This window comes from Thunnus maccoyii, chromosome 11, assembly GCF_910596095.1.
Source record: "Thunnus maccoyii chromosome 11, fThuMac1.1, whole genome shotgun sequence".
NCBI lineage: Eukaryota > Metazoa > Chordata > Actinopteri > Scombriformes > Scombridae > Thunnus > Thunnus maccoyii.
In genome coordinates this window covers 30,657,628-30,677,368 of record NC_056543.1, presented here as the reverse complement: position 1 = coordinate 30,677,368, position 19,741 = coordinate 30,657,628, and the positions used below count along the sequence as shown (strand labels likewise).

Sequence of the window (19,741 nt, the reverse complement as noted above, 5' to 3'; positions counted from 1 at the left end):
TGTAGTTTTGATGTAAAACTAACCAACATTAAGTTGGTTTCTTGTGCATAATTTATCAAGAAATAAAATGTTTTTCTTTAAGCTACATTTTTTCTTAATTAAAGTCTTCTATATACAGTACATTTTTCCTGTAAATTATCATGATAGATTTTTGTTCAACTTCGTTTAACTTTTTTCGTTTAAATTTCCATTTTTTAGATTCCATTAGGAGTCGTGTCACCATGCTAATCACTAACATAACATTTACTGATGAAAAAAACAGAAATGGAGCAGACATAGACGAGCAGAACATGGAGAAACAATTTAAAGAGTTGGGATAGGAGGTGGTGAAACACACAAACCTCACTGGAAAGGTACTTTTGATTTAAAAAAAACAACACATTTTCTCATGTTAGTGTAAATCAAAAGAGTTATTTTGTCTGGTTGATTGAGCGATACAGTAACTGGTATCTAACTTTTATGTATGACAAAAAACAAGACATATTCCCCATTGATAACATTTATAAACACTTGGACACAAAGAAATGTCCAGCGCTGCTGAACAAACCCAAGATCATCATCATCCAGGCCTGCAGAGGAGGTGATTCTCATCTGTTCTCACAAATACACCAAACATCAACATGTTTTTTTTTAGGGCCCACATTTAATAGCGTCATTGTTCTTCTCACTCTTTCAAGCTCTTCGAGCTCTAGTTTGAGACGAATACATTTTCATCATCAAAATGGAGATTTTTTCCTTTCATTATTGGGAATGTCTGTTGGCTCCGTGGTTTAGAACACTGTTCTCATGATCAGCTACCCCTTAGATGACAAGGTTGTGTGTTTGTTACCTGCTCACTGTAGTGCTCCTCATAATATTGCTCTCATGTACAAAGTTGCTTCACATCTTTATCCTGTACCATAATTCAATTCCACTCTAGCTCACCTTAACATTATTACCTAAAATGTGGATTGATATGCTTGTTAAAGACATCTTTTCCTTTACCATATAGCATGTCTGATTAGTCCAGTGTTTTAAGCTCATGTCATTTCTGAATTCCTTTTAGATCCAAAGGTTGTGAGTTCGAGCCCTGCTTAGGGTAGAACTCAGAGGAGTTGAGGGATGAAGGAGTCCAGGTTATGTCAATCTGCTTAATGAGCTGAGCTGAGCTGAACTGCTTTTTTGTCAATTTCATGCAATTGAAATTGAGTAAACACCAAAATCTGGCCTAGTATTGTTGTGTGACATGTTAGCTCAGTATGTCTCTCTTACAAACATGATGGTGTAGGTTCAATTCCACCCATTGCTGATTTTAATCTTGCTAGATTTTTCAATAGTGTTCAGCTTCCAGTTATGCAATCTAAATTTGCTTTCAGCAATCACATGCAATTTCTACAGAAATTGCATTTTCTAGTTCTTATTCCATCTTCCGTACGTTTTTTGCCATGTTTCAACTGCTGCATACTTTGTGCTATAAAAACCATTCAACTGTCAATCTGTGCAACTCATTCAGCAGATGTGTGCTTGTATTTTTCTGAAATGTAACATTTTTCAGCGATTTTATATAATTTTTTAAAACATTAAAATTTATAATGGCAGTCTATGGGACGAACCGTCCAACTGAGTTGGAACATTGGTCACTTTGACACTTGACAGTTTTTCAGCAATTTAAGCCCAAAGTCAGAGGTTTTTCAGACTTTTTCAGGTCTCACCAGTGTGTCATGTGATCAGGCACAGTGGAGAGCACAGATAATTTTAGACCAGTAATGTTTTTCTAAACTGCTGTCACTCCCACAATTTTAACTCCTCAAGCACATATCTTGCCTCAGTATGTTGCCACAAGCCTCCTCTCTCTCAAAATGTAAATACATTTCACATAGGACTTATAATTTTTGAGATCTGAACCTTAATTGATAGAGAGTCCCTGTCATGTTCTCATTGACTGCAATACAGTCTGCAGGATGTGTGCCCAATCACATGACACACTGGTGAGACTTGATGTCTGTTTCTTGCTGAAAAACTATAAAAGATATCACTAAACAATCTGATAACTTTGAAAATTCAAAGTTTTGTGAACATTTTATAGTTCAAAAGGCATCTGTAGGATAAGGAACATCCGAGCAGTTGAGTGTCAAAATGACAAAGGATCCAACTCAGTTGGACAGTTCGTCCCATTGACTGCCATTATAAATTTTAACATTTTAAAAAATTATATAAAATCGCTGAAACATGTTACATTCCAAAAAAATACAAGCACACATCTGCTGAATGAGCTGCATAGATTGACAGTTGAATGGTTTTTATAGCACAAAGTATGCAGCAGTTTAAAAGGGCCAAAAAACATACGGAGGACGGAATAAGAATAAAGAGTGAGAAGAACAAAGTGTGATTGCTTTCAGCAATCACATAATAAAGAATGACTACCGTTAACTAATTAACAGTAGCATAAAAAGGAACATTTTAAAAAAACAGACTACAGATTAAATTAAATTGTGTGTGTGTGTCTAGGAAGCTATTCTTTGTTTCATTTTATCCTGGTTGTTTCTTCTCTCTCTCCTGTTTGCCATATTATATTTTCAGTAAAAGCACAGGCTCTGCCGCCTTTATCGGCTTGTCTTGGACTTGCCTATTAGTGCCCATTGTGTTTTCTACGCCAGAGAAAAGAGAAGGAGCCATCTGGAAGAAAATGGTCAGTAAACTGTCTTTTTAAAATTGAAATGACATCATTGATATTATTATTGTCTGTGAAAAATTCTGTCAATGCTTTGTCTGCCTTAAATCTTTTAGGTGGAGGTTCAGAGCCTCCTTGTGGCTGAGGTGGTGGGTGGAGCCAAATCTAAGGCTCGGAAATCAAGCCTCAAGAATCTCAATCACCTCTGGGAGAAGGTGAGTATAGAACACACCAGCACTAAAAGACACAGGTTGACGTAAAAGGAGGATCCAGCCTGATCAGACTGAATTGTCATTTTGTTTCACTTCAGTCATTGACTTGATCTAAATCACTAAATAAATCAGAGTGTGGGGGGGGATGCAGGTTGAGAACATGTTGCTGTTGTCAGCTTGTAAAGTCCAATAACAAAAGACATACTGTATGTGATATTGGTCTATATACATACAGTACCAGGTTGGACTCACCTTCCCATTAACCTGAATGAGAAAGTGTCTCCAAACTTTTGAATGGTATTGTATTTAATCCAACTCTGATCCTAATGCATGTATTAAGGACATACGCATAATTGCTGGAAAGTTCTGACATGGTGTTGTTTTCACCAGAACCCTGGACTGGTTGATCAATACATCGGCACTCTGTTGAGTCTGGACCAGAGCCCTACTACTCTGGCCATGCTGGGGGTGTGTTTAGACTTCTGCACAGCTCAGAAGGACAAAGCTACAATCAAGAAGCATAAATTGAGTTTTTTTAAGTTCGCATTTTTAGTCTGATGTTGTTGATCAGTGCATTCATATGTTTCTTTCTCAGATAGATATATTTTGTGGCTGCAATGTTCATATAACATTGTTTGCTGTTTTTCCAGAGTGCCCTGTTGGATCTGTACATCAAGTCAGTCCTTATGAGCAAGACAAAACCTCAACAGCACATTTTGGACAAAAGCGGCTCCCTGTTGCATCATGTCTCCCAATCCGAATTCAAGGAGCTGCTGCTGCCTACTCTCCAGAAGACAATGCTCCGCAGTCCAGAGAATGCCATGCAGAGTTAGATGCCTTTAGTTTCTGAGCAAAATGTTTAATATTCACCTGATTAATGCTCAGGCAGCTCTCACACACCGGCTCTAATCTCTTGTCTTATCTCTTACCAGCCATTTCTTGCCTGCTGTCCACTGTGACTCTGGATCTCAGTCAGTATGCCATGGATATCGGATAGGCCAAGTAAGACTTTAATGCATGCTAATTTCCACATAGAAAATAACAATGAATGAGAAGCTCTACTCAATGTAGCACATTTCTCTGTCTTGGTGAGGTTGTTTTGGTCCCCACCTGAGTATGATTGCTGTGCTCGGATCTGCCTAAACGAACCATATCGGGGGGGAAACAGAGATGTCAGATTCAACCAAACTAAAACATGCAGGTTAGAAAACGGCCTTAGGTTAACTCTGGTTAACTCTCTGTCTTTCTGTCTGCCTTCAGGTTTGTTCATGTCAACTCTCACCATCCTCATCCTAATTATTAATTTCCAGATTGAGACCTTCTGGACTCAGGGAGTTCCCTGGTCCAAGGAGTGTCTGCCCATCTATGTGCAATTCCTGGTCAAGTTCTTCATCATCGGTGTGACTGTGCTGGTGGTAGCCGTGCCTGAAGGTCTCCTTCTGGCTGTCACCATCTCCCTGGCCTATTCAGTCAAGGTCTGTTTGTATTTAGTATTATACAGCTTGTCAGCCTGAACACATACAGCCAAATCATGTTCTTTTCCTTACCCTGATAAAAAGTCTTATTGACATTAAAATCTGTTTTCAAGAGTGACCTGGTCGAGGGGACAGCATAAAAAACACAAGCCTATGATAATCGTGTATGTGCGAAATTAAGGCCAGTTTATTACAGGGATTTTCAGTGGTAGTGTCTGCAAGGTGAATTCCTGGATATTAAATGTTCAACTGCAATTTTCTGTAGTGGTCCCAGTAATATTTGTTGTTGAGGTGTACTGAAGTAGCATATCACATGACATGTTTAAGTAACATTTTGATTAAAAAAAAATGTTATAAATGCAGTTGAAAGAACAATACTGTCTACTCATATTTTAAGATATTTGATTTGAAAGTGAACTTATTTTAATTGTAATTATAACTAATTAAAACTAACTTAAATTCATCAACAGTGATCAGCTTCTGTACATTCCCAGGAGGAAGGCGCAGTTATGTTACCAGCAGCAGGTAAAACAGTAGATGTTTTAAGAGAGCTGGATACTGAATCAGACTCTACACCATAGGTGCTGAACTGATCCTAAAGTATACTGATTCAAATTTCTTAATTTATCAGAAATTCGGTTTTACAAAAATCAACCTGTACTTTTTTTTTATCCATATGATTTCATAATTGAATTTTCCTAAAAATTCTCATTAGTCTAGCGTAATTGAAACTGACATAGTTATCTGTCTAATACCATATGTCTATTCTCATGTCATATTAATACATTTTGTACCACACACCAGTTGTACAGTTTTCACAATATTTATTGACCCTTTGGTTGGAGCAGTAAGAACCTCAAGATGGACTTATGTCCCATTTGACCCCCTCCCAGACAATCCTGGAGCATTACTGTTCATTCTATGGACTGTCATTAGTAAGTTTAGGGGAAATCACCTCCGGTAATGTTGCTCTACTCATTTGTCAGAAAATGATGAAGGACAACAACCTAGTCCGCCACCTAGACGTCTGTGAGACGATGGGCAACGCCACGACAATCTGCTCCGACAAGACGGGCACGCTAACCATGGGAAGATGCTACAACAAGAAGGTGCCAAAGCCAGACCTGATCTCCACCAAGATCCTGGACCTGCTCGTCCTGGGCATCAGGGTCAACTGCACCTACACCTCCAAGATTATGGTGAGCTGTAAAAATAGCTGTCCATTCAGAAAGCTTTGTGATTTAAGCATTTGACCTTTGAGAGCCGGTTGGTTTGGAGAGGTCTCATCTGATCACTGCCTCCTTGACCCACGTCAGAGATCACAGCACAGTGGAGACAGTTTCCACTACAAGAGTTAACAAGTACCAACAAGTGTTGTAACAAGTTTCTTGTCAGTCAGTTCACTGTAACTGTAACTAATATCTATTTTCAGTATCGATTAGTCTACATTTATTTTTCTTGATTAATTGATTAGTCTAGTATAGAGGGTCGTCTAATGAATCTAAGGGGTCATGAGATGATTACTGCGACACAATTTTTCCCTCAGCATGTTTTTTTCTTTTTAATGTGTGATACTGCAGAGTTTTATCTCCTCAGGAAATTAAACAATGTGAGAATTAACATCAGTCTTTGCTTCACCTGCTCACAACCTGTGACAATGGGGTTTCCAACAGGCATAGTCTGGCTATAAATGATCACTAGCTGAAAAGGTTGGGAACTAGTGGTCTATAAAATGAACAAAGACAGTGATAAATGTTGAAAATCTTGTGATTAAATGTTTTGTTTTATCTGAGCAACAATTCAAAACCCAAAGATATTCAGTTTATTGTCACATAAGACAAAAAGTGACAAATCCTCACAACTGAGAACCTGGAACCAGACAATGTTTGGTATTTTTATTTGAAAAAAGCTTAAACTTTTATCAAAACAGTTGCAGATCATCTTTTCTGTCAGTTGACTAGGTTTTGGACCAGTTGTTTTAGCTCTACTGAAAACAGACCTGCATTAAAAAGACATTGTCTTTGTTTTTATGGTTGTGAAATCCTGTAAAGACTGCAACATACCATCTTTATTTGTCTAATTCATCCTACTAAAGCCTCATATTAACTTTAGAATACATTTTTTACAGATTGATGGAAGTGAACTTTGTTCTCCATCTAATGCATTGAATCTCTTCACAGCCCGTACGGACAGGAAGAATGATTACAGTGACTAAAGTAAAAACTGTGTCAGCGTGTATATATGGACATGTGATTATTGTATTAAGATAGATTAGAAAAAATGTGAACCTATACTTTAAACACTAAACTAATGTCACTTGTTTTGTTTTGTTGTTTTATTTGTTGAAAGTTGTCTCACAGCTGCTGTGTTGCTGCAGTTGTGAGTTTAATTCCCACACCTTCTGCTTCCTTCAGCCTCCAGAGAAGGAGGGCGGGTTGCCTCGCCAGGTGGGAAACAAGACTGAACGTGCCTTACTAGGACTCACCCTTGACCTGCATAAAGACTACCAGACTGTCCACAACAAGATCCCCGAGGAGAAACTGTTCAAGGTGTACACCTTTAACTCAGTAAGGAAGTCCATGAGCACTGTGCTGAAGAACCACGACGGCAGCTACTGAATGTTCAGCAAAGGGGCCTCTGAGATCCTGCTTGGGAAGTAGGTTTACTGCTGCTGATTACACAGCTCTGTGCTCAGTCAGATGATGATTACATGACCCTGTCATGTGGTTCCAGGTGCAGTAAGATCCTGACAGCCAGCGGTGAGGCCAGAGCCTTCAAACCTCAGGACAGAGACATTTTGGTGAAGAACGTGATCAAGTCTATGGCGTCAGAGGGCCTGAGAACCATCTGCCTTGCCTACAGAGACTTCCCAGCCAATCACAGTACAACACAGCTGCAGGTTGTCCCCCTCTAACTGCCCCAGTTAATCATAGAACATCTGAGAAGGAGCTCCGTCAAACACTGTGGTCCATTTTTATTTTAAGACTCGTTTACGTAAATGTTTCTACATGTAACATCAACTCCTAAATGTGTGAAATGAATTAAGGGCTGACAGCAGTCCACCTGGTAATCATGACCTGTATTTATCAAGCTTCTCAAAGGATACCCATCTGACTCTGATCGGTGCTGATATTCAGGGGCTGCAGGGACATTTTGTGAGAGAAGAGATGTTTTGGGAATGCTTGATTTATTCAATGTTTATTTGTATAGGGACAAGTATATACCATGAACTTAACACAGCATTTATAGCCTAAGCTAGTTTGCAATGCCGTCCCTAGATGGGCTTTTAAATTTATATAAAACTCAACAGTAAAATACATACAGTATGAAACTGCACAAGACTCAACAATATATACACATACATACACAAAACACAAAACTCCACAATACATATGCATACATTACAGCAAAAAAAACTCAACAACAAAGTACATACAAAGCAACACAAATAACTGACAAACAAACATACCATAATGATGTGAGGCTTATTGAAAAATGAATAGTTTTTACCGACCTAGTGATTGATTACAAAAGAGACCATATGCTAATAAACTTGCCTTGTGACAGTGTCACAGTGCTGATACAGCTCCTGAGATAATGTGCAGAGTGAAGTTAATCTGGAAAAACAAACTGCAGCCCACAGAGGGCCTGTGACATCATCACTGCCTGAGCAGTAATGTGTATTACATGCAAGATGCTGCACTATTACAGGTTTTAAAACGATGTGACTGGACAGAACTGACATGAGATCATATTTTTACATATATAAAATTGATCATAGCCATGAGTTGATCACCTTTATTATCTTTTTATACACATAAAATTTTAGCTGTTTCCTGCATTTCAGATTTTCGCACAAGGGTAATAAATCAAATCACGTGTCAGAAAACTACAAGACATTATTTCAACTTTACAGCTGGGACTGTGGCAACTTAGACATGTGACTCTGCTGACAGTCAATGTAACTTTCAGCACGATTCTTAGACACTTGATAAAAACAGTCCTTTCAATTAGGGCAAGCTTTTAAAAATATGTTTAAGAATATCTTGACAGCCATCGGGCTGAATGCAGCATCTCACAGCTACCAAGAACAGTCCACTAATCCTACAGATGTCTCACAGGCAACATTAAACCCCCCAGAGCCAACATTTCAGCAGCAATGTTACTTTCTAGAATATAAACAGCTACAACATACCTCCATAGATTTCACCACAAGATGAAGCTGTTTATTAACCTCCATCAACACAAAGATGGACTTTCTGTCCATTAAAACGTCCAAACTGAACTCCTGCTGCGTGTGAAGCTGCTGCCATCAGTTTTTGTCAGTTTTTACATATGTTATTCACTATCTACCTGTTTTTTCTTCTGTTCTTATCAGGTACCAGAAGCCATCAGAAAGTGCCAGCGGGCAAGGGTCACTGTCCACATGGTGACCGGAGACAACATCATCACTGCCCGTGTCATCGCCTCCAAATGTGGCATCCTGCAACCTGGAGATGACTTCCTGTGTCTGGAGGACAAAGAGTTTAACCAGCGGATTTGCAACGAGCTGGGAAAGGTCAGGCAATCACAGACTGGGCTTAAAGACAGCAGTTTTTGCCCTAAACTTGACCATAAATCTGTCCTCTGTCAATCTAACACTCTAGATTTAATGACTCCATGACCTCTCTTCTAGCACCACCCTCTGGTCAACTTTATATTTTTAGCTCCATTACTTGCAATGAAAAATCATCAGAATATTGTTTGTTCATATTGTGGCTGTAATGAACACTGAAGCCTCTAGAGGCAGTGTGTTTTTGTTTGGTAGCTCTTCAATCAAAGAGACTGAATTTCTTTCTCAGACTTGTTTTGAAGAGGCAAGTTGCCTTAAGAAGTACAACAATACGAATGAGAGAAAAAGTCTGAAAAATAGCTAATTTGCTATGTTTTTTATTAATGTCCTGCCCAGACATTTTCTGCCACCAGTTTGATTCATCTCCTGACCCCTTCTGAGGATCCAGAGGTTGGGACCCACCTCTGCTTTAGGGATACTAGCAGCACTCTTTAACAGCACTTGATATTTATATCTTTTCTCCTTTTCTGCAGATTGAGCAGGAACGTATTGATAAGATTTGGCCAAAGCTGAGAGTACTTGCCTGATCTTCTCCAACAGATAAACACACTGTGGTTAAAGGTGAGACACACTTTAACCAGGTCAAAGAGGGAGGGAGGGGGGGAGTCAGACAGTGAAACAACCAAGGCAAAGACAAATGGCTACTAATGATTTTCACTCACACACTGTGCAGACCTGCCAACCTGTGTGCATTTTGCGTAGCAGGTACGCATTTTGACATCAAAGTACGCTGGTACGATTTGTCAATCTAAAGTACGCAAAAAGCTGGTGACGCCTGTGAGCTCAATTCATACATCCATGGCTCGATTGTGCACGTGCAGTACTCAAGTCTAACAGCAAGAGGCAGCAGCTTGAAGCCTGCCGAAATGCAATAGAAGAAGAAGAGTTTGACCAATCATAGCACCAGATTCATTCCCCCAGCCTTCACCCAAATATTAAGCGTGGATGATCATAATTGACAAATTCGTAATGTCATTTCAAGAGACCGCAAATTGACAGCATCATGACACTGATTTTATCCCTCTCGATCCCCCTTCTCACTCCAGATGGATATTTCCTCAAGTGATGACACTACTTTTAACTCCTTTGTAGCCTAATGGAAACAAACTGGGGTGGATGTGGAAAGTTGAACTTATGAATTGAGTTAACATAGACCTTCCAACTTTGGGAAAATATTTAACGTTAATAACGTTAGCCTAATGTTATGTAATTTGCAAGCTAGCTTGCTTGTTCACCAGACATTTCAGGTGGCAAAGTAACGTTAGGATATATTGTCCGTGTGTCTCAAATTGTAAAAGGTGACTTTTCATAGTGTTTATTCATAATTATTGTTGCAGCCAAACCCATAACCGTAATGAGAGGAGCAGTGGCATGATGGAAAAAAGTGAATTAATGTGCCAATAACGTTACCTAGAAAGTTACCAGGAGGCATGTGTGCGCATGTGTGTGTAAAAGGCAGAATGGGCCTGTGGCCTGCTAGGTGTGTGTGTGTGTGTGTGTGTGTGTGTGTGTGTGTGTGTGTGTGTGTGTGTGTGTGTGTGTGTTGGCACTGTAGTCTATAACTTTGCCTACTCCAGGAAAATGTAAAGGAAACAACTTCTCACTGCAAATTAAGTAGCCTACAATATGTAAGGAGGGATGTGATTACTTCTACAGTTTCAACAGTCATGTTCATATTCAGCCTGTATTGTCATTAGGTCATCACACCATTAAGTAATTTCCTATATTGAGAACTGTTGTATTAACCAGCTCTAAAATATTGATTTAATCATAGCCACAAAAGAAATAGACTCAAACAATTGATAAATAATACAAACGCATTCTGCCAGTAGAAATGGTTCCTGTGCCTCTGAGCAGGACACAGTGCACAGTATAAATACAGAATGCAGGTTTTTATTCATGTGCAGGTGTTTGTTAAACAGGTAACAGGCTGCACAGAGAATACACTGCTGCTCTGGCAGCGATAACTGAGCCTTTATTATTATTATCACAGTGCACATGTGTGTAGACACAAACTCCATGCAATTACACACTTTTTGAGAGCAAAACAGTAAACATCACAAAATTCTTTCAAAATTCACTTACCGCTCACTTGCGAACCATTCATCTGGCTGACAGACACATTTCACACACATTTCAGTAAACACACAGGCTCCTCCTATTCGTCGCTGTCATACACATAAAGATCCCACTGTCATCATCTGCCATTCAGTGTGGAAAAGACACACGTCATATACGACGGATGGAGTCATACTATCATCCATATGTAATCTGTCTTCTGTGTTATTCCACATCGTCCCTATACAATGCCTTGAAATACTTGTAATCTCTGCTATATTTACTCTATCCCTATGTGTTGGCATTAGAATTATTTGTGCACAATGCTCCGTTCAATTTATTGTGCAAAATATGTAATCTGCCTCGAATTAGTCCTTTTTCTTCTTCCACAGTCTGTGTGAAAGAAATAAGAAAGTGCGGCTCTCTTTCCCAGACACCTGTGAGCACTACTGGAGCAGCAGCGCCCTCCGTTGATGACAGATGAGAAGAAAAAGCTTACAGCACCTGGTATTCCCAGGCGGTCTCCCATCCAAGTACTAACCAGGCCCGACCCTGCTTAGCTTCCGAGATCAGACGAGATCGGGCGTGTTCAGGGTGGTATGGCCGTAAGCGAGAGAAGAGGCAGCAAACAGCCTATTTAAAGATGCGCGCAGGCTCCTCCTATTCGTCGCTGTCATACAGATAAAGATCCCACTGTCATCCACTGCCATTCAGTGTGGAAAAGACACACGTCAAATATGACGGATGGAGTCATACTATCAGCCATATTCAATCTGCCTTCTATATTATTCCTCATCATCCCTATACAATGCCTTGAAATACTTGTTATCTCTGCTATATTTACTCTATCCCTATGTGATCGCATTAGAATTATTTGTACACAATGCTTCATTCAATTTATTGTGCAAAATACAGCATTTTACATGAAAACATATTCATAATATACCGTGTCTACTGCTGTGATACGGAATATCACAAATCTACACAATTGTTTGTGGACTTTTTTCTTTGTTTTCTGGTGTTCTGTGTTTTGGTTTTGTTTTTTTCCCGATTTTGTAATGAACCCGATAAATATATGTTTTCATTCCTTAGTCGTTAATATAGGTCAGTTCATACATCTGCTTTGCTTCTTACCTTTAAGTCCTTTTTAGCTACTAATGTTCACTGTCACTGCCAAAAAGTCCCGTTTACATCCACAGTGTTTCACTGTGCCAAGAAAAAATACAACATGAACAAACGGTTTGGGAATCTCTTATATTGGCCCTTCATGACTCCAAGGAATAGTTCGTAAACAGAGAAAAGTTGTTGTCAGAAGTGGGATTCGAACCCACGCCTCCATTCGGAGACCAGAAGTCCCGTTCTTCGGAAGGTTTGTCACCTTGAGTCTGGCGCCTTAGACCGCTCGGCCATCCTGACAACTGTGCTCTGCTGATAGCGAGAACGCTGTTTGATTACTGCTAACCAATGTCACCGCTCCCCGCTTCATGATGATTGTACGTAACAAGATAACAAAAAAGTTTTTACGATATAAAATGAGATACAGCCTTATTTAAACGTAGGACGTTTAGGTTGAATGTGAGTTCTCTAGTCACACTTTAAGCGATAAAGTAGACTATTTTAAAATTAATGTTTAACGTGTTTCAGACGACTCTGCCCGTTTAGTTTAGCCACATCTAATAATATCAAATTCTGGCCAGTTAACGTTACTTGGTCATAAGATCGATTCACCATCACAGTCCTTTATAAAGAAGAAAAAGGACAGACACATGAAGTCCCAACACAATATGTAGAAGGATCTTTGAATAGGCTGTCTACTGTTTTCTAACCGTTTACGGCCATACCACCCTGAACACGCCCGATCTCCTCTTCCTCTCCTTTCGGAAAATAAGCAGGGTCGGGCCTGCTTAGTACTTGGATTGGAGAACGCGTGGGAATACTAGGTGCTGTAAGCTTTTTCTTCTCAATTGTCATCAACAGAGGGCGATGCTGCTCCATTGGTGCACACAGGGCTTTGGAAATGCAAGTGTTTGTAGTCAGAGTTCTGCTCACAATGGGTAGGCTGATAAAATGTCCCTGACAAACCTCAACATATTATAGAGGAGACGAAACATCACTTTTTTTGCAGTATAGAACTGAATCCACAGGTCAATGAATTGGTTCCACAAAGTAGACCAGCCATTTACTATCTTCTATCTATATTGATGTAATATCTAATGTTGTAATATTGTGATAGATGTTCAGAAAATACACACACACATACACACACACACAGAAAGATACATAGATAGATAGACAGATAGATAGCTAGATAGACAGATGGATGGATAAGTTGGAGATAAATAACTGGTCATTAGAAGATTCACAATATATACAAATCACATTAATTATTATTTTGTGTGTCAGTGGGTGTTATACTTAATCTACACGGTTGCAAAAGGTTATTGTCAGAAGTGGGATTCGAACCCACGCCTCCATTCGGAGACCAGAAGTCCCGTTTCACAGGAAGGAGTAACCTTGAGTCTGGCGCCTTAGACCACTCGGCCATCCTGACAACTGCAAGTTTCCCGCCGAAACAAATGTATTAATACTGACTACTTGATCAATGTTAGATGCCATTTTTCTTTTTTCGTTCTTTGATATGTTTTTCCCAAACTAAAATCATAAGTTAAAAGCAAAGAGTGGTTTACTGTGTTATTTATTCGTGTCCACGATGATAAACATAGTCCACCAGGGGCGCTACAATGTTATTAAAATGTAGCTACTTCCGGTGGTCATACACGTGACTCCCCGCTTACCTTACTACATAACCACCACTGGTCTCTCTTATGAAACAAACATGTTGCACTGCGTTCAATAGGATAACCTCTTCAGGCAAGCCGAGAAGGTGCTTTTTTTGTTAAAAATGTCTATTTACAGGAATGCCGTTTGGTTTGTGAAAGGACTCCAAGAATATACAAAGTAAGTGGAGAAATTATCATTTCTACTGAGAGCTTCTATTGTAAAGTCTTGTAGTTTTTATGTTTTACCTAATCCTCCTTAGTTGGTACCTCCCTTCAGACAGGATTCTCAAGCCTTAGTCACATATGTTGTTTTGTAAGTGATAGTATGTTGCTGGTATATGGCCCTATGTTTGTTACAGGTAGTGGTAATTAGCAGTAGTTACACAATAGTCTATAAGATATCAAACAATAGTAAACCGCCTCTTACACTTTCCCAGAACTCACTTTAACCGACCAACAGTCCAAATCCACAGATTCAAAACAGAGCAGGGGTAAAAAGTCCCCTCTGAGAAGCTGGAGTCATTTTTGCTTGATCAATGACTTAAACGACTCATCAATAAGAAAACGATTAGTTGTTCCAGCACTAAAAATAATGATATATTTACACATTTTATCTCTTCACTGATGAGATTTTTAGTCTTGAGGAGGAACTAGCTTTTTTTGAATGAAATACTTGTGAAACGCTAGGTAATGGTGATATGATACTATCACTAAATGTTTCCTGCAAGTAATCTGTGATATTTTTTCCTCACAGAGTAAAATATGCTTCTAATAAATAAAATATTTCTACATGTAAGATGACTCAATCATAGACTGTCACTAAATTATGGTCTAAACAGCTTTCAGGTTCAAACAGTCTTATAAACAGATTTATTTTTTATTTGCACAGTAAGAATGAAATACATAAGACATGAAAGGTGCTGGTGAGATTAAGGACCCCAAATGGACTTAGGATCATCTCATCAGAAGTACTTAAACACAGACACAGAAATAGGAACACATGTAAACTAACAGAAAGCAGACCAGAAGGTGTGGTGATATTGGTGCCAATACGTACTTACTATACTGCACTTTGCTCCTATCAGGTGCGGCTATGAAGCTGCAGCGAAGCATTTTGCTCCAGCAGACCTGGATGTGAACCTGAGTGGGAAGTCCTTCATGATAACAGGTGCCAACAGCGGGATAGGGAAAGCCACAGCGCAGGAAATAGCTAACAGAGGTGAGTGTTAGAGTGTCATCAGCAGCAGACAGTTCTGCATTTTTCTTTTTCTTCTCTGCTTGTGGGAGCCAATACAGTGATGACAGAGGGAGTGCCTGTTGGTTTTGGATGGATTGAAGTTATTCTCCTTGTTTATAAAGAACCACAAGACATACATTTGTTTCCATGGTATATTATGTGTCATGTGTGTTATGCATATCCTGAGGATCTGAGAGTAGCTGAAAGTGTTAATAGATGTAACATTTCTGGCCTGATTTTTGAATAGAAGATTTTATAGCTATTATTTGAATTGTTAAAATCGCTCTATACTTTTCTTTTTTGATTGTTTTTGTCATTTATCTACTAACTGCTTTCATATCTAATTTATTTTATATTGCTACGTTTTACTCTCTTGTGTGAACGAGTCTCCCATTGTTTCACTGTTTATATTCCTACTGTGTTATTAGTCCTATTACTTTGTCAGATTCCTGTAAGTTTGATTGACTGATTGACACATCAACAATACAGCCTGATTCTGACTGTGATCCAAGTCACTGCAGGCGTGTCCAATGACATGTTTTCATTTGCAGGGGGAACTGTTCACATGGTGTGTCGAAACAAGGGGCGAGCAGAAGCAGCCAAAGATGAAATTGTAGAACGGAGTAAAAATGAGGTGAGACATCGATTGCATGTCTGTCTGTCTGCTTTCCACTGTGACTTTCCTTATGTGAATGGAGGGTCTAACAGTATGTCCACAAGAGGGCTCACACTTACAAAAACATCTTTTTCTTTCTGTTTTGGCCCTCAATCACCACTGAACAGGCTTTAATAAAGTAGATAAGTCAGAGCAGATAAATCTTCAAATGCTGGCAGCACATTTTAGTGTGGATGAGAAAAACAGAGCTTTTGTAAGACAATGACATAAGCCAGATGGGGAGTGTGGCAGTAAATTTAAAAGACTTCCTGTTGACTCCAACCCTCTATAAATGTCATTATAGAATGACTGTAAATGACCAACTTTTAATTCAGATTGAAATGGAGACCGACTGTTAGGTATTACTGCTATCATTGCACCGTATATGTTGGCAGATATGTGAAAAGAAATTGCTTTACTGAAAATAAGTTTTGAGTTCATTGGGATTGGTTATTTGAAAATGATCCTCTGCAGGGGCAACGTTTATGTTTTTCTGGTCACTGAGTGAAATGATGTTTAATTCTGACAGAGTTAAAGATCATTTTTTGCTTTATTCACTGGTGGTGTCTCTACTTACTGGTCTGATTCCTCTTGTCTAATCTTTACTTCAAGTCAGAAATAGTACAATTATCCTGCATGAGCCAAAAAAGTTAAAGATAAATATCAGGATAGTCCGAACAAAGACAGACGGGACAAATATTTCATTGATTTTGTTATATGTAATAATGTAATGGTGTTGAGTACACTAACTTTAACTCTGAAAACATATTATTTAATAGAGAAAAAACCAAAAAAATGGTATAAAAAATCCAGGTCCAGGTACTCAAGGTAGGTTTGAAAAATAAAAGGCCTTTATTTCAGTGGGCTAGAATCATTAAAAAATAACAAACAACAAAACAACATTTTTTAATGATGCTTCCGTGCCTTTTGAATATTATTTAATGCTGAAACAATTCAACAATTAGTGGACTGACAGACTATTCAAAATTTTGTTTTAAATGTAAGAATTTGTAATTAAAATAATTGGTCATCAAGCAAAAAATGCCAAACATTGCCTGTTTCCGGTTTCTCAAACATGAGGATTTGCTGCTTTTTTCCTGTTTTTTGAACTTGTGACGTCCATTTTTCAATTTTTCATTTACAAAAATGCATATTAATAATTTGTTGCAGCCTAAAGTACAAATCAGTTTGAGCATAAACGTCAATCTGACCCAACAGGAGAACCGAGACTTGTTACAATTTATGCAACAGAAAATGAGTTTAAATTCACAGAACGTCCCACAAGTGTCTTCATCACTGAGACCTCTTTTATCTTCTTTTCTTTCAACAGAAAATAAAATGTCAGTGTTAATGGACAGAGCTCTGACACTATTTATGTTTGTATTCTGTTTATTCCCAGAACGTCCACATCCATGTGGTTGACATGTCCAGTGCGAGACAGGTGTGGGAGTTCGCCCAGAGCTTCTCACAAAGCAACACTGTACATGTGCTGGTAGGTGGCTGTGGGTATATGTTGGTTCATCTGTCACACACACACACACACACACACACACACACTGTGTTGTATTGTAATTGCATCACTTGTCATTTTCACCAGATCAACAATGCAGGCTGTATGGTCAACCAGAGAGAGTTAACTGAGGAGGGTTTAGAGAAGAACTTTGCAACAAATACACTCGGTAAGGAAAAGTTTTTTGATACTCATTCGAATTACATACCTGAATTTCTGTAGCCATTCTTTTTTTTTGAGAAATATGAACTTATTAGCTTTTCTACAAACCCAGGTACATACATCCTCACCACAGCTCTGATACCTGCTCTGAAGAAGGCTGAAGACCCGAGAGTGGTGGGTAGAATTTTGACTGAAGACCATGTTTTTTACTGTCACATCTCTGGTTTTACAGGCTGACTCACACTGTGCATGTGAATCTTGCGCTTTCTTAAAAGTACAAATGAATATCTGCCTGCGTCTCCTCCGCAGGTCACCGTGTCGTCAGGCGGCATGCTCACGCAGAAGCTGAACGTAGATGACCTCCAGTTTGAGAAGGGGACGTTTGACGGCACCATGGCCTACGCTCAGAACAAAGTAACAACTCCTGTGCATCCGAGAGCTGCGTAGAAACTATTGTGGCATGTACCAATGTTTGTTTATGTGCTCTGTGTGTTTTCATTCTGACAGAGACAGCAAGTGATTCTGACAGAGAGATGGGCTTCTCAGCACAAAGACATTCACTTCTCCTCCATGCACCCCGGCTGGGCGGACACACCAGGTAAACAAAACATGGTCTCTTAAATCTGACTGCTGTGTCTTCAAGAGTACAACCGCAGTCTAAACCAGTTCAGTTATAGCTACACATGTGGTTTAACTGAGGTTTAAGGCCACACAGTGAAATGTAACTGTTTTTGGGCTGCAACAAACAAGCATTTTTTATAAAAGATTAATCATTTGACTGTCTTTTTTTCTTAAATCAATCATTAAGTCTAACAAATGTCAGAAAAAAATGGCCATCACAACTTTCCAGAAACTAAAGGGACGTTTGTTTTGTCCAACCAACAGTCCAGAACCCAAAGATGTTCGATTTACAATTATGTGAAACAGAGAAAAGTAGCAAATTCTGACATTTGAGAAGCAGGAACTAACAGTAAATCTCTTAATACTCCCTGATTGACAGCTACATGTGACAGAAAGATGTTGCTTCTGTAATCTGCAGTCTTATTTTCCCTCTCTGTAGCCGTCCAGTCCTCCATGCCTTCCTTCCACGCTAAGATGCAGTCCAGGCTGCGGACAGATGTGATGGGGGCCGACACCGTGGTGTGGCTCGCTGTGTCTCCGGCCGCCAGCAAGCAGCCAAGCGGACTCTTCTTCCAGGGTGAGAAACGGAGCTCGTTTTCTCTTCTTAGTACTCAATGAAGCTTGTTTGCTTGTCTCCATTTTGATAATAGAGGTGGAAGTCAAAGCGTCATTCACGGTACAATAATAACCGTCGCTATTACTTGACATTACATTGCAACTTTATGAGGTGAAGTCTATGTTGTGTGTTTTTCCACTGCCCCCAAGTAGTAAAAACATTTTAATGAAGTAATGAATGCATCTTCAAATATTAGGGTTGCATAGCACGTATGTCATTTGTAACCTGATGCTTAAAATGTTTTGTTTGAAGTGATTCAGATTCACTTGGCAGATAGTGGATTCATTTTCATAAAATTACTATAGAACCACAACCCTAGAGACAGCAATGTTTGTAAGAGTGTGTTAATTTGGGGACTTTGTTCCTGATGAAGACTTGAAATTCTCTCTGGGGGTGTGTCAGAAGACATTAACATAATTCAGGAGCTCGTATCAAACCACTGAACCAAATGAAAGCCTCCAATAAAAGGAGGAGACTGAGTGTGATGTGATTCAATAGGAGCTTTTATGATACTAAGACACTTTTTAAATTTCAATTGATCCTGTAAGCAACTCCCTGAATGTCTGCATCATGCATATCACATTTTCTTGTGGTGCAGTGTCTCCTGCTGTCTCATACATTTCCATAAAATTCCTTCCAGATCGCAAAGCAGTGGCGACACATCTACCTCTGGCCTCCTCCAGGTCCACACCTCAGGAGGAGGAGAAGCTCCTGGCAGCACTGGAGGAGTTCACCCTCAAGTTCAAACCTTGATGTTTTTGCTAATGTCTTTTTCACACCAGACACTCCTCACTAATTGTTATTAATCTTTACATAATCTTGCTTTTGTGTTTTTGTACAGGACTTTTTTTTTTTTTTTTTTTTTTTTTTTTTTTTTTTACATTTTTGACTGATTACCCCAAAGAAAACAGGCTTCATTTTAGAACAACCTTGAAGTGTGGTAAAATTGTTTTCAGGAAAGAAGAATATTGTATAGTGCTTTTATCAGCGAGGTCAATCAAAAGTAGGCTTCAATATAAATATAACACACAATGCAACTTTGTATATTAATTTCTGTAAAATGTAATAATTTCATTAAACACTTGTGATAAATGTCTGTCTTTTGTCACAAAGTGTACTGTTTGTGTCTTCTGCTACCCAGCCATAAACAACT

General features: G+C 39.0%; 1 protein-coding gene, 3 non-coding genes and 1 pseudogene across 6 annotated transcripts; 2 read left to right on the top strand and 3 right to left on the bottom strand.

Moving 5' to 3' along the window:
• The first annotated feature begins 786 nt into the window (after positions 1 to 786).
• LOC121906579 lies at positions 787 to 9,476 on the top strand (annotated as a pseudogene).
• Positions 9,247 to 19,684, top strand: dhrs12 (dehydrogenase/reductase (SDR family) member 12). 3 transcript variants are annotated; one of them, XM_042425774.1, is made up of 12 exons: positions 9,247 to 9,339; positions 9,423 to 9,510; positions 13,924 to 13,965; positions 14,873 to 15,006; positions 15,576 to 15,658; positions 17,079 to 17,171; positions 17,277 to 17,358; positions 17,464 to 17,525; positions 17,661 to 17,765; positions 17,859 to 17,949; positions 18,412 to 18,549; positions 19,229 to 19,684. In XM_042425774.1, exons 4-12 carry the CDS (start codon positions 14,946 to 14,948, stop codon positions 19,339 to 19,341), a joined length of 828 nt encoding a protein of 275 aa, XP_042281708.1. In that variant the 5' UTR covers positions 9,247 to 9,339; positions 9,423 to 9,510; positions 13,924 to 13,965; positions 14,873 to 14,945; the 3' UTR covers positions 19,342 to 19,684. The 3 variants fall into 3 exon arrangements, with proteins under 3 accessions (XP_042281708.1, XP_042281707.1, XP_042281709.1); XM_042425773.1 differs by lacking the exons at positions 9,247 to 9,339; positions 9,423 to 9,510 and adding an exon at positions 12,976 to 13,061; XM_042425775.1 differs by lacking the exons at positions 9,247 to 9,339; positions 9,423 to 9,510 and adding an exon at positions 13,427 to 13,585.
• Positions 11,500 to 11,618, bottom strand: LOC121907690. Its single transcript, XR_006098936.1, has one exon. It is a non-coding gene; the product is annotated as a 5S ribosomal RNA (ribosomal RNA).
• Positions 12,314 to 12,423, bottom strand: trnal-caa. The gene is made up of 2 exons: positions 12,386 to 12,423; positions 12,314 to 12,359 (listed from the first exon to the last, which is right to left on the bottom strand). It is a non-coding gene; the product is annotated as a tRNA-Leu (tRNA).
• trnal-caa lies at positions 13,450 to 13,558 on the bottom strand. The gene is made up of 2 exons: positions 13,521 to 13,558; positions 13,450 to 13,495 (listed from the first exon to the last, which is right to left on the bottom strand). It is a non-coding gene; the product is annotated as a tRNA-Leu (tRNA).
• Positions 19,685 to 19,741: the final 57 nt, after the last annotated feature.

What these genes read in the sequence shown, in the direction of transcription:
- dhrs12 (XM_042425773.1), top strand. Translation starts at nt 12,991, where the DNA reads ATGCTGCTCCATTGGTGCACACAGGGCTTTGGAAATGCAAGTGTTTGT. An exon ending in AGGCTGAAGACCCGAGAGTG is followed by an intron (nt 17,526 to 17,660) that starts GTGGGTAGAATT and finishes TCTCCTCCGCAG; the next exon opens with GTCACCGTGTCGTCAGGCGG. An exon ending in CGGCTGGGCGGACACACCAG is followed by an intron (nt 17,950 to 18,411) that starts GTAAACAAAACA and finishes CCCTCTCTGTAG; the next exon opens with CCGTCCAGTCCTCCATGCCT.